This window comes from Grus americana, chromosome 7 (assembly GCF_028858705.1).
Source record: "Grus americana isolate bGruAme1 chromosome 7, bGruAme1.mat, whole genome shotgun sequence".
Classification (NCBI taxonomy): Eukaryota; Metazoa; Chordata; class Aves; order Gruiformes; family Gruidae; genus Grus; species Grus americana.
The window spans coordinates 11,671,131-11,685,018 of NC_072858.1; the positions used below are offsets into that span (position 1 = coordinate 11,671,131).

The 13,888-nt window shown below is 36.1% G+C and overlaps 1 protein-coding gene across 1 annotated transcript in view; it reads right to left on the reverse strand.

Moving 5' to 3' along the window:
* Window positions 1–2,908: 2,908 nt before the first annotated feature.
* SMC3 (structural maintenance of chromosomes 3) overlaps window positions 2,909–13,888 on the reverse strand; it is a 28,388-nt gene continuing 17,408 nt past the window's right edge. The window contains exons 17-29 of the mRNA XM_054831496.1: window positions 13,515–13,656; window positions 12,100–12,250; window positions 10,889–11,041; window positions 8,470–8,621; window positions 8,099–8,257; window positions 7,276–7,383; window positions 6,783–6,891; window positions 5,894–6,141; window positions 5,568–5,780; window positions 4,673–4,864; window positions 4,328–4,505; window positions 3,692–3,798; window positions 2,909–3,377 (exon numbers count right to left, since the gene is read on the reverse strand). Coding sequence (XP_054687471.1) covers window positions 3,306–3,377; window positions 3,692–3,798; window positions 4,328–4,505; window positions 4,673–4,864; window positions 5,568–5,780; window positions 5,894–6,141; window positions 6,783–6,891; window positions 7,276–7,383; window positions 8,099–8,257; window positions 8,470–8,621; window positions 10,889–11,041; window positions 12,100–12,250; window positions 13,515–13,656 — 1,984 coding nt within the window. The 3' untranslated portion in view covers window positions 2,909–3,305. The remainder of the gene's footprint in view (window positions 3,378–3,691; window positions 3,799–4,327; window positions 4,506–4,672; window positions 4,865–5,567; window positions 5,781–5,893; window positions 6,142–6,782; window positions 6,892–7,275; window positions 7,384–8,098; window positions 8,258–8,469; window positions 8,622–10,888; window positions 11,042–12,099; window positions 12,251–13,514; window positions 13,657–13,888) is intronic.

The window sequence follows — 13,888 nt, forward strand, 5'->3', positions numbered from 1 at the left end:
GTTAAGTGAATTGGGAATAAGCACAGTAAAACTCTGTGAAGATCTTAGCCAAGTGATATAAAGGATGATTGTGCACATATAACCCTTTAGACATGAACTGTTGGCCAAGTCTGGGAATAGGATTGGATCCAGCCACATCTAGGCTCCTCTCTGAGGAGGAGTTCAGAAATCAAAAGGGTCCTTTTGGAACCACAGGACTCAGCAGGAGGGTCTCCCTGGCAGTTTTATCTGACCCTGTTGTTTATGCAGTAAATTATCAAGTGTACCTTGCCACTGAATTTTGTTAAACCACTGTTGCATTTACCATTGAACTTTAACTTTGATATTAATGAAATATATTGCTGCTTCTCTCTTGCAAGTAAAGTGTATCTGTATCATTCCATCCACGTGACGTGACCTTAACCACGGCCAAAACCAGGCTGGGAAAACCAAAACCCTCCTTTAAGCTGTATGTACTGGCATTTTTTTCAAGATAATTCTTCCTCCTTTGCACAAGGAATTTCCTTAAAACATACAGCAAGGGATGAGGTTCTGGTTTCCCTACTTTCATGCAGTTCTCTCTCATGCAACTTATTTTCCAATATAGTGAGCTGGTATGGATTTTGCTAAATAATCCACCTTACTCCATCCCTCTTTGAGGCACTCTTCAATTCTAATAACTTAGCAACCCGAGCTTGCCGTACGGCATCCACAGCACCACACAAAGGCTGTGCTTTGACATCTGGAGATGGTGGAGGTGCCAAGTTATTTCAGCCTTTCCCATTCCAGTCCCATGCATGCCAGCATTACTGCTAACACCCTCAGCTCAGTGAATCAGATGAAGGAACCAATGCCATTATGTTTTTTTTTCACTCTAGCAGTATGTGGCTGCACAGCAGAGGCATCACAGCATTGAAAATAAGCATGCGGGATGGGGTACGCTCATAGGAAAAGAAGGTGTCAGTTTAGAAAGCCTCTCCAGAAATGCCACTTCTGAAGGACAGAATAAAGTTTAGTAATCATTTAGGTTTAAACAACAACAAAAAATAACCACCATCCCCCAAACTTACCTTGAAAAGGGATTCTGAAAGTCCTCATAAATCTCCCAAGTTTTGTGCAAGTAGTTCTAAACCTTGGTCTTCAGGAGACAAGAAACTAAAGCAATAGCTAAAGGCTTGTCTATTCTTACCCTGCATAGTATCCACCCAGTGTTCAGTTGTGTTTCCACCAGCTTGCTAGTTACCCATTCTCCTACTGCACTTGATAACCAACTTAAATGCTAGACTCAATCTAGAGGAAAATTCCTAACGTAGCTGAAATTACCGAAGTTATTCAGCTGCATTTAGCCTCTGTTATGCTGAGCACTGTAGACACAAAAAAACATCCTCTGCTCTACTAAACTACTCCTACTTTAATGAGATTATTTGATAAAATTAATGATCAGTCTTAAGTGGATTTTAGTATGATACTTCTTAATAAGCACAGTGATTAGCTTCATGGCCTCTGAACTGCTTATCTCTTCCAAAATTCAAACAACTGTCAAGCTGATGCCTTAGCACTGGCAAGCCTGATGAGTTAGCTGAGAGCACAGCCTGCTATTACCACAGGCAAGTTATGTATCTTATGATTGTCATAGATTACAGACACTTCAAGTGTGTCCTTACATGCACTGGATCAAACGGCATGAAATAAGTAACCTTAGCTATGAATAATCTGTGGCTAGGTTCTTTAGGTCCTTCTCTGGACTCGTTTCACCTGTAATTCAGGAATGCTTTGTTCTGCAGCCACCCTAAACACATATTCAGAGCTCTGCATGCAGAGGACAGCTTTCAAATTCTTCAGGGTTCTCAAATATAAAGTCTATTCACATGCTAAAATTTTTAGAGGTGTTGGGGTTACTGTGGCTTCAAGAGTTTGTTTCATGTTTCGTACCCTATCCTCTCTTCACTGAGAGAAGTCTACTATATGGCTAGTGACTCCCTAGAACTATAGATAGCTTTGTGTAAGGTACAACATCCTTCTTCTGGTTTAAGGCTTACTGCAGGTAGTAATTTACTACACGATTATAATTCCCTGGGGAAGTTACACCATATCGACTTTTGTATTTTTCTCTTACCCTGCCTTATTTGGCAAGTATATGCACTCCTCAGCTCAGGAGACTTGCAATTAGTTCACACTCTCCTTCCTTCCCTGCACTTCCTCCAGTTCTCAGTGGGGAGCAAGGGTGCTTGCAGATGAATACCTATCAGACAGCTTTATTCTTCTGCTTCGTTGAAAGTGCCCTACAGAGTAAATGTAAGTATACTAAGTTCACTATTTTGCACTGTACTATTTAAATTTACGTAAGGTACTGTTTAAGGTTATTTTTATGTATATACACTATTGCAATACCAACTGATCTTTTTTACAGCTGCTTTGCTATTTAAGAAATACATGGTTCATGGTAAAACCTTACATTTTCCACAATAACACATCAAATTATTCAATACCCCTTTGCCAAAAGCCAGACAGTAGGAAAAGATTCAGATTTTGACAGCTGTGGGTTGAAGTTACGCTGATCCTTCAGTCTGAAGGGATATGACTGAGGAACTGTTACACTGGCCAGGGTGCCAGGAAAAAAAAAAAAAAAAAAAAAAAAAAGAGGGCTGTGATTTGTCTTGATACAGTTTTAGGGTCTTTTCAGACTTCTCAGAATCTCCCGATATTTAAATTTTTTCAATTCAATAACCATAACACTAGGAATTTGGACAAGTGCAGATCTGGGGTGGTTTTCTGCTGGCATTGGCAATATGTGAAATGGCTTTAAAGAATTGCTTTGTCTCATACTTCTGAAATATGCAACCCCAGCATGACCAAATAGTATTTACTCCACCTGAGTGGAATCCTCTAAGACAATACAAACAAAAAACTTAAAAGTATACAAGTTACAGCCATAAAACCAATCATTTTAATTGAAGCCATTAAAAAAAACCATGTGAGGGAATATAAATGATAAAATTATACTTAAGGAGGAATAGCTAGCACTTTCTGAAAAGCTTTAAAACAGCAACAGACACTTTACAAAAGATTTGAGGGAAGAGAATAAAATTTCCAAACTACAGGTACTGTATAAAGGTAACATTAACAATTATCTTATAAAATACAGCAACAGAGACAAAATGGATACTCAAGCTCCTTTGAAACTAAGCTTTCTGGGGTCTTGGTTAAAATGTATGTTCAAAAACTATTTTAAACAAGGACTAAATACTTCATATTATAAATTTACAGGTCCCTGGCATAAACAGCACTATACACATCTTCCAAACAGCAGTTAAGTACAATTTCATTTAACCATGCGTGGTGTCATCTTCTACAAAATCTTTGGCCATTTCTGCTGTGATCACATCAATATGACTAACCTGGTGGAACAAAAAGAAGTATACAGTTATTACAGTATCATCTGCACAGTAAGACAGACTTATTTCTGAAGACTCCAAGACCCAGCAACAGGCCTATAATCAGTTTCTAATTTCCTTTAAAGAACATGAGAAGCGACATCTGTAGATATTTAAATTCTTTTTCAGGAAGGAGAGAACTTTTACACAAGACTACAACGTAACTAGAAATCCTTCACTGACATAAGACTGATTCACTTTGAACTCTTGTTAAGTCAAGTCTCAAATGCACAACCTGATAAGGTTCTCAGTAAATGCCGTAACTAAAACATATTTACCTTGTTTCTGAATTTTACACCATAGAACTTGTCAGCTGACTCAAGCAGTTCAGGCCTAAAAGTTGTTGTAATAAACTGAGCATGTTCAGCTAGTTCCATAATCATATCTAAAAAAGAACACAAAAATTCTTTATTAATGTAATCTTTTCAGTAAAGCAGGAAAGCTCTTAATATGAGATGGGCAAAGAGTTTGCTATTCCTTATTCAAAATGAGGGTTTGGTTAATAAAACAAAAACCCCACAAACCAAGAAAGGATCCATTCCAGTATCAACTCTGACAAATCCAGCCACGCAGCAAAATCAGCGGGGCATTAAACTTCTATGATGAAACACAGGAATAAGCACTTCAACAATGAAATTAAAAGTTCTTTTAAAAATCAAACAACACTTCAAAATAGGACTATTTCCACCACACTGAAGTGTAGTAACAAGACCCTTTGACACAGTCAACACAGTGCTTCTACCTAAAACCAAGTTCATGAAAACTTCAGAAGGAACATAGTTAAATTCTAACACACATGTTGGGATATTTAAAAACGTGCCTTTATGATTAAAAGCTTTTATCTTAAGCATCAGGGATGAGAAGACAGACTATCACTTCAACCACAATGACAATTAATAAAGGTAGACAGTTACCTGAAACAGCTTTTCTGTGCTGAGCATCCAAGGCTTGGTCGATTTCATCAAACAAGTAAAATGGAGCTGGATCACATTTCTGGATAGCAAATATCAGAGCTAGGGCCACTAAGGATTTCTGGCCACCTGAAAGTTGCTGCATTTCTCTCATTTCACCCTGCTTCCCTGTGAACGATACCTAAGAAAACAATGCAACAGCAAGATGATTTCAGAATATTAAACCACAACATCACTTGCTGTTATAGTAAATAAACAGGACTAATTAAACACTGCCTTTTAAAAATATCATTAGAAGGCAATCTAAATGAATGTTCAGAGTGCTGAAACACAAATATTTTTCTTTACCCTTATGCCAACTCCAGTGAACTGGTCTACAGATGGAACACTGCTCTGAGATCCAGATCCTCTTTCACTCTCAGTGCTGCCTTCACCTTCATCCTGGGACTGACTGCCCTCCACATCTCCTTTCTTCATCACTAATGTGGCCTTGCCACCAGGGACTAACTTCTGGAATACTTCACTGAAATTTTTTGACACCTGAAAAGGAAACAGTCCATACATCAGCTCATTTTTACATAGTGAAATCAAATGCAGACAACAGCTGTTTCTGCATGATCACACCAAGCGCCTGCTTCAAAGCAGAGATCCACGTTCATTCTTAAGTAGAAGTGAGACACCTATGCTATATAGAGCTTGGTGTAAAAACATCTAAGCCAACTGTTCTTGTAGTATGAGAGTTTTTGCAATTTTTTTCCCCACCAAGAAAATGGTAGAATTGAATCATAAACCAGCAGCAAAAGTAAGTATGATTTATTTCAGTAAACTTCAGATTAGATCTCAAGTTAAGCAAATGGTCTTTTAAGAGAACACTTCACACACTTGGTAGTTTAGATCCTTTGTTAACATTAGGAATTACTTCCACTAGATCTGGAGAATGGATTTAGTGCGCAGGTTTTTTACCAGACATTCCCCAGAAAGCGTTGTAGGTCATACAAAGAGATTCACCAGAAAAGAAATATTTAAGAGGTTTAAAGCAAAACTAGAGTTATAGTACAACCAAGATGAGCACCTATTTAAAAATGTTGCCCTATTTCTTTTTCAGTATTTAAAAAAACCCCACAAACCTCTAGTTACATGATAGTGCCCTTCTATTATCAATGCTTCTTCCCATACAGTTGCTACATAATGGGACAACTTGATTTTTGCACCAGTGTCTTTACACTTGTTGCCATTTTGTTACCTGTTTGAAAGTCAGCTGAATAGCCTCATATTTCCTGAGCTCAAGGACATTCATCAGCTCCATGATGGATTTGTACCCTCTGTCCAGTTCTTCTTGTCTTTTTATCAATTTTTCCTTCTGTTCTGAGAAATTCACAAACTGATCTAAAGCTTTTTTATTAACATGACTGTATTTCTTCAGTTCCGTATTGCACTGCTCCAGTTTGCGGAATAACTGTAAATGGAAAAATTAACATATCAAAGTGACTTGCAATTCTACCCACATTTGACCCTCAAGATGTACATGACACTAATATTTCAGGTCATGAAACCAAGCACACTTATTACCTGCTTTAAACTTAAAGTCTGATACTTTTCAAAAGCCTCCTGTGGAAGTGAACCCAACTCTCTGATTTTCTTCATACATTCCTCTTTCTTTTTAAGAAGCATGCCTTGCCTGTTAGTCATTTTTTCAAGTTCTTTTGTATCATGGTTAATGGCATCCATATGCTCCTTTTCCATGTTCTTCCAGCGTTCCATGCTCTTTTGAAGCTCTTTAATTCCTGCTTCTGTTTTGTCAATGGAATTATCCAGATCTGTTGGGTGAGAGCACGAAACCCAAAGTGGTAAGCCTTACATGCCTGCGTAAAATCAGCAATTATCCAGTCAAGTATTTATGAAACAAAAAGATAATCTAAAGAAAAAGATCTATTAAGGAGTAGAAAGTTAATTTTAAGACAAAAAAGCTGAAAATCTCTTTTCTTCCCCATGAGTATACAGTTTTAAAAATCCCTAACAAACACACTAACATCATATTGTTAAAATCTAGGAAGAGAAGCAAAAAAGCTTAAGCCATATAGATATTTCCTATTTGACAGCAACTTACATTTTACATAAGTTAGACAAAATTCAAGAACAACTATATAAGATCATGCTTGTATGAAGGTTGCTTCAAAAGCACTATGCCCCAAAGTCAGAAGTCCGTTATCATCAACACATACTATTGGTATTACAGTATGCAATTGTGGACACTTTCTCTTGCATAGGACGTGCACAAAATTTTATTTTGCTTATCTTTTGGACTAAGTGTTGAAAGTCTGTTACATACTATGTAACTACTACAGCATATTTGAAATTAATTACTTCTCATATTATGGTCTATTTCTAACCAAAATATAGTATGTGTGAACTTTCAAAACCCTGGAGAATTTTCTTTCAAAAAACCGATGCTACTAACCATCTGACCGTGCCAGTGTATCTTTCACTCGTTTGTTGATGGCCTCAAGCTCCGACGTTGTGGCAGTAAGAACTGTGCCACCTTCTGTTTCTCGAAGCTCATTCAGCTCCTATGGGACAAAGTAAATGCCAGCAAGCTTCAGCATGGAGTGGAACAGAAGTATAAGCCAAACAAGTTGTCTTCTGCTACTCTACACGTAACTGTATTAAATATTTTAGTAAAGGTTTAGAGAATAGTTAGATTTTTGAACAAAACTGTCATTATGACGGTCCTATTTATACATAGGCTGTGTATTTGGAGTAGAATTTCTGTCCAAAATTCACATGCCTAAAATACTGTGTTGCAATTTAATAAAACACTTAGCTTGTATATAGGGAAGCAAAACCTATCACAGATAATGCAGGGTAATGAATGAGTACTTATCAAATATGCTAAAGCCCTGGAAATAAACCAGAAACAGACTGCAAAAGTACATTTAAGAGAAAATCCTTACTTGTTCCACTTGGTCTAAGCGTTTTCTCAGATTCTCATTGAGGTATGTTTCAACTCTCGTGATAATACCTTCTAGTTTAATTCTCTCATTCAAAAGCTGTCTGTTTTCCTGGGAGAGAGGGGACAGGGGGAAGAGTATATTAATTGCTGTAACTGACTCCTAAACAACTGTTGTTTCCTTGTTTTTTAAAAAAAAAAAATTGGGATAAAAATACCACTCTTACACAATGCTAAGAATTAAAACATCACACAACTCTTTGGACTGTAGCTCTAATTTTAACAGCTAGAAAGAACCAAATGGTAAATATTTTTGCAGCTGTCTAGTGTAAAAATCAACCATACAAATCAGTTTAAGAAACTTAACTGTACTAGCATTTGAATCCAATTCTTAAACCCAGAAGAGCTTTAGAGTTTACTTCAGTAGTAGAATTTTTTCAACAACATGGGTCTCAGACCAAACCTTAGTGTTTGTCTCATCTACCATGTGCTTAAAGGCATTGTTTTATTTTCCCCACACTGTGCATCATTCCTTTCAGATGATACCTATTTGTATTTATTGTTGTAAAGTCCAAGAGCAGGAACAAGGAAATTGTGATGATTGCAACACAAATAGCCATAATTGTCAGACAATACAGCTAGTAGTTGACCCAGCATTTGAGGAAAACATGCAAATAAATTTTGCAGATGAGAAAACTCCACATGTGCCTACCTACTACTGATGAAACACTACATTCATAAGTGACTCTTTCATACAAAAGGACAAAAATAAGTTTATTGGGAAGAAAGGTACCACATTTAATGGTAACACATTTCCATTTCCTTACTTGCTGTAGTTGTCGAATTTCATCATTAAGAGCATCCACACGTTTCTGATCTTCAAGACTGAGCTGAGACAACAAATCAGTCCCCAATTCTGCTTTTAGTGATTCTCTAGTTGACTCCATAGCATGTAAACTGGCCTCCAAGCTCTGCAAACTGCGTTGCTATGGAACAGATATTAGACAGAATCATTCCTCAAAGCAATCTGTAGATTTACATGAATTTCACTTTTCTATTTAAACATATTTTTATGATATACCTCTAGTCATCTCTTCATATTTCATATTATGTTAACCCAAAAGGAATGCAAGTTTATCAGTAATATTAATGAAACAACATAAAACCAGTAACAGACTTCAATATCCCCATACTATACCTTCGGCATAAATGTCTTTTCAGACTGCTGCCTTTTCTCCTTCAGCATTTTCATCTCTGACAAAATACTGTCTCGAGAGGCTTTGAACTTTCTCTGCTGTGTCTCAATTTGCTGCATTTGGTTCATTAGCTGGTCAATCTCATTATTAATCCATACCGTGGGCTAAGGAAAACTCTTGTCCTTGTTTTAGAAGGCATTTTATACCTACTAGTACCTTCAATTATTATTCTATTTCGCATATTCAGTTGCTGTCAAAATAAAAAACAAACAAAACCCCCCAGAAAACAGAAATATTTAGTTGTACAGGAGAAATCAGGAACCATCAACAAAAGTAACTTCAGCACCATCATCAATGCCAAGAACAAATGAGGAAAGCATCATTTAGCTGTTAATTTTACAAACACAGCACTCAGAACACAGGAATACATTTGAAACAGTAAGGAAGACTCAGACCTTACAAAATATAGAATAATAGATGCTTACATCTAGAAAGAAATGTCAGAACAATACAATTATCCCTTACTCAATTCTGAGGCAGAGAGTGTAATTTGTGGATGCTGATTTTGATATAATGGCTTAAGTCATGATGCAGAGCTCACAGAAGATTCTGTTTTAATTTATGTTGAATCTCTAACATGTTACTCCTACTCCAATGTATGTTTTAACACAGCATCAACTTAAATGCCCTAAAAATTAAATAATTCCCCTAAGCACTTCAGTACATACTTAAACATTTTGGGAAAACTGAATGAGCTGCAGAACAGTAAGTCAGTGGGAATGGATATTTTACTTTCAAAACAACTGAGGTCTGTGTGTGTTACATACTAAAAGTTACTGTCAGACTGCAGTAACAGCCCTTATTACAGTCACTGATCGACCACAGCTGAAGGGTACGCCACAGAGCACCCTACCTACATCCCCTATAGATCCCTTGTCAAAAAGAAACCCAGGCCTAAAGATTTTGACTTAAATGATAGCAAGAAAGATTTCTCAGTTCCAAAATAGCAGTCCTGTTAAAATTTAAGTTATACTGAAACAAAAGGGTCTAACAGGTAATTGAGGAATTTAACTACAAGCAGCAGGAATTGGAGTTCCCATTCCTAGTTACAAAAAGCAGGCTACCTCTACAATGCACACTGGGATTAGTGTTAAAATTAGTTTCTGCACAAATCCTTTTAAAACCATATGCCTATGTATCTGTAGTTTAAAAAATAAAGATATAAGGAAGGAGAAAATGCCACGCTTAAATACTTAATTGTAGATACACAAACTGAGTCCTGCACCTTGCTTACAGGTGATTCATCCCTGCTGATGCATGTAAAGCCAGTTAGCAAATTCAGTCCAAAAGTAATTTTGAATTTCTTCCAATGAGTTAACAAGACGTAGGTACATACTTTTAAAATTTTGCTAATCAGCTGTGGATCTAAGCACAAGCTTCAGCATTCTGCTTATCTGCTGCCCCAAAAATGTCTCTTGTGTATTGCTGCAGGCCAAAAAACCAAAGTAGTTCAATTCAAAGGACATAATAACCTCAATAATGGAGAAGAAAAATGCATATACCTCCCTTGCCCTTGAATTCTTAATATTAGATCTCAAAAGGACACTGTAGCATTAAAGGGATTAGAGAAAAAGGTGACAGTTATTTGAATTTTTATACAAAGAGGCTGAAAAGACCAAGACTGTCAAGCAAGTCAGAGCTTAATTAAAATGTAATGCTCTCCATCTCCTCACCACAGCCTAAGTGGACAACGTAACACACCCATTCAGGACATAAGTACTAAAAATAAAGCATGAGTCAGAAGAAGCAGTGAAGATTAGAGATAACAAGAGTATCTGGTTATAGCAGTTACAACAACAAATTCTAGAAGGAACAGAAAGCCTCATAATTGAGAGTTAATTTCATCTCTAAGCTTTAAAGATCAATATTAAATTTTAACAGGGACAGATTAGCGAAGCTCCCTTTTCCTGGAAGCCTACAGTGCCAGCAACTCTCTGAAGCAAACTACTGGACAAGGTGCATTTTGATTACTGTTTTTCAGTCAAGTTTTCCCAAAAAATTAATAGTAGGGGTATAGAAACTATTTCTTAACTAGCTGCATTGACCTAAAAATTATTTTTACAAGAGAATGCAATTCAGACAGATAAACAATGGATATGTTTTCAAATCTTATTTTCAATGCTTGTATACAGATTTCCATGTACAGGGTTTTGTGCTTCTGTTTTGCCACTGACTTCTTTGTTACTAAAATCCCTACAGTAACATATGGAACCAGGTTGCAGGAGCAACAGTTGAAACAAGTGTCACAATTAATATGTAACATTAACAAAAGTTAGTCTCCTGTTTTTCATCTATTACTGTAACCACAAAACAAAAGCTTTATCATCACACAACCTTTCCCCAAGAACAACAAAAGGATATTTTCAATGTTTCTGCGTAAGTTTTCATTGAGTTTTGCTTCAAGTTCACCAAGTTCTTCTTCCGCCTTTCTAACATCTTTTTGCAATTCAAGCCGAGACTTCCTTGTGTCATAATAACCTCCCGTCAAAGCACCACGATGGCTGACTTGATCACCTAAGAGCATAACAGAACAAGACTACAAACTGCACGCTACATGCTCTCCATAATGTTCAGAGCAGTCTCTACAATACAACTTAGCGGATTAACTATAACACTACTATATATAATAGTGTGTGTGTATATATGTACACTATTATCTATAACACTAACCTACAGAAGCACTGCATCAGTATCAGGAATCATGTATGTATGTTTACGGTAATTAGGGAAATGTTTATTTCTGTATTCAATTTAAAGTGCATTTCCTTTCTCAAGGCCAACACACACTGCTATGATCACCTTTAAGCATCAGCTAATTTTTGTTTGTTCTTAATTAACTTCTGAAACCATGCACCCTGAAGGAAAAAAATACTTATATTAAGGGAAAAATGCAAATGCCTAGCACCACCAGTTTAAGGAAAAAAAAAAAGTCTCAGATGATCTGTGAGTGAGGAAACAAAAGAGAGGCTGAGTAATTAGCAGCATCTGTGGCTTGTAAAGTATGCTGTTGGTGAAAAATTAATCATTTTCTCCTCAGACACCCTTAGGAATTTTTTCAGATTGACTTTAAGAGACAAGAAGACAACAATAAGCCTGCAGGGAATCCGCTCTCCAAGAACACACAAGTAGCAAGAGATATAGATTATTTTAGAGAACATAACATTCCAGAATGCAGAAGAGTTCGCCTTGCACTTATCAGTAATTTAGGCCATATGTACACACTGTAAACACTGGTTTAAGTTTGTGGAAAACACCATAAATACTCCAAGAAAACAAATGCCTGTTAAATTGGATAAAACAAATTGGATGAATACAAACCTAATTTGCTTTACAATTCTCAGGATGGAGATACATACCTACTAACTTCTAGATCATATAAAAATTCCATGGCTTATGAAGAAATTCTGTATTTTTAAGCACTGTACTTAAACAAGTGCAACCTTGTACATCTCAGTCAAGTATACTATTATTGAAAATAATCTTATTTTGACAACACTAACAGACCATGTTTAATGAGCCTCGCATTCCAGGGATCCTATTTTCAGAATAACTTATAAAATTGCAATATATACCTTCCAGAGTAATACAATCCATAGTGAAAGCTCTGGCCAGCTGAGTAGACACTTCCATGCTACGACAAATTAGAGTCTTTCCAAAAACGTGTTTGAAAGCTTTGTCAAATCTTGGATTGTATCTCAGTTTACTGATCATAGGAATAGCATCCTGAAGAGACAGTGATTTTAATAAGAACACATTAATACAAACATGGCAAGTATATTGCAACAAATTCATCCACAGAATTCAAGAGAGCCCTGGGGAAAAAAAAAAAACCTACCATCAAAAGTAAAAATAAAATACATGCTAGCCTTATAACAAGAATTTCTAAAAGTTTAGCGCATCTCAAATTGACTGAATATTAACATTGGCTTCTCAATCAATAAACTTCTGGAACGAAGACTTCTGGAGTTGTGTATATCATTATTTACATACAGGAGGTCAAACTCAAAGCACAATATTGTGAATGATACTTTGGAAATAAACAGCTGTCGATTGGTAGAAGGGTGACACATGACTGAACATTCCTAAGAAATGTGTAAACACTCTATGGAAATCAAGTGCAAGATTTTGCAGTTTTAGCTTTTCATAGCTAGGCTTGAGCCTTAAATCAACTAAAAGTCTAGCAGGAATCTCATCTGAGTATTAAACTGTTACTGAAACAAGTTGAGTAAATATCATAAATTGGCAGTAAATTTTTTTTCCTCCAAAAAAAATTATTCCTTTCTGTAGAGAGCACCCAAACATTCACCCAGTTTTATTAGTAAAGCCCTCCCAACATAAGCACGCTAGAAGTCTGACTGTTGTTTCCTATTTATTTTTCCCTATGTTTATCTGAGGAAAAAAGAAAAAAAATCTATTTTTAAAGAACTTATTCTACCATGATTACTGTAGGAAGCAGTTAACTTGTACACAATTAGTTCACTACTAAAATTTCAAGTAAGAGCAGATACTTTCTTGAGATGTATTTCAGAACTACTTTTTAAATGGTTGTCACTGAAGGTTTATTTATGCATTTTTAATTATAAAAATACAACTCATTTCCAATAACTTTGAGGAATTGTCCTTGGCTGTAACATGTAACACAGCTCTTCAGCTTTTGTCTATGGCAGCACTTCAGCTTAAAGAATTACAATTCAGTAATTCAGGTAATTATCAATTACCAGGTTACAATAAAATTCTACTTCTTTTTAGGATCATCTATTTATTTGTAAGGTGAAGTTAAACTTTAAAGAGCAAATACCTGGTAGGAAAATATTTTCCTGTAACAGGTTTTTTTTATGTTGAGAAGCATACATTAGAAACAGTATTTACTTGCAGACATTCAATAGCAAAGCAAGTGGTGGGCAATAAACAATATTCACAAACAATTCAAAATATGAGGTTTTGTAATTATGAAGTAGAGGAAGGTTCAAAAGGAACTCCAACTCACGTTAGTCTCAGGATAAGCGGTATCTCTAACATCCAGCTTGTTCAGAGGGAGGAAAGTAACTTCTCCAGGAAGGTTCATTTTGTTAAATTCCATTAGGATCTTTGTACTGACCTCATCAGAATCCACAATGTGATAAAACAATCTAATTAAGAAGCACAACAACAAATAAACAAAACTTCACTGTGCTAAAAGCACTAATATGTTTGTATGGCAACAGTAAGCATGCAGGTACCATTAAATAACATATCAATATGAAGAGAAAATGCAATGCAGCTTTAAGTCTGTGCCTTAGAATAAGCAAGCGGCTATACTCTGTTCACTTCCATTAAAATGGGATCAGCCAACAATTTTACATTCCACCCTCCAGTCACAGG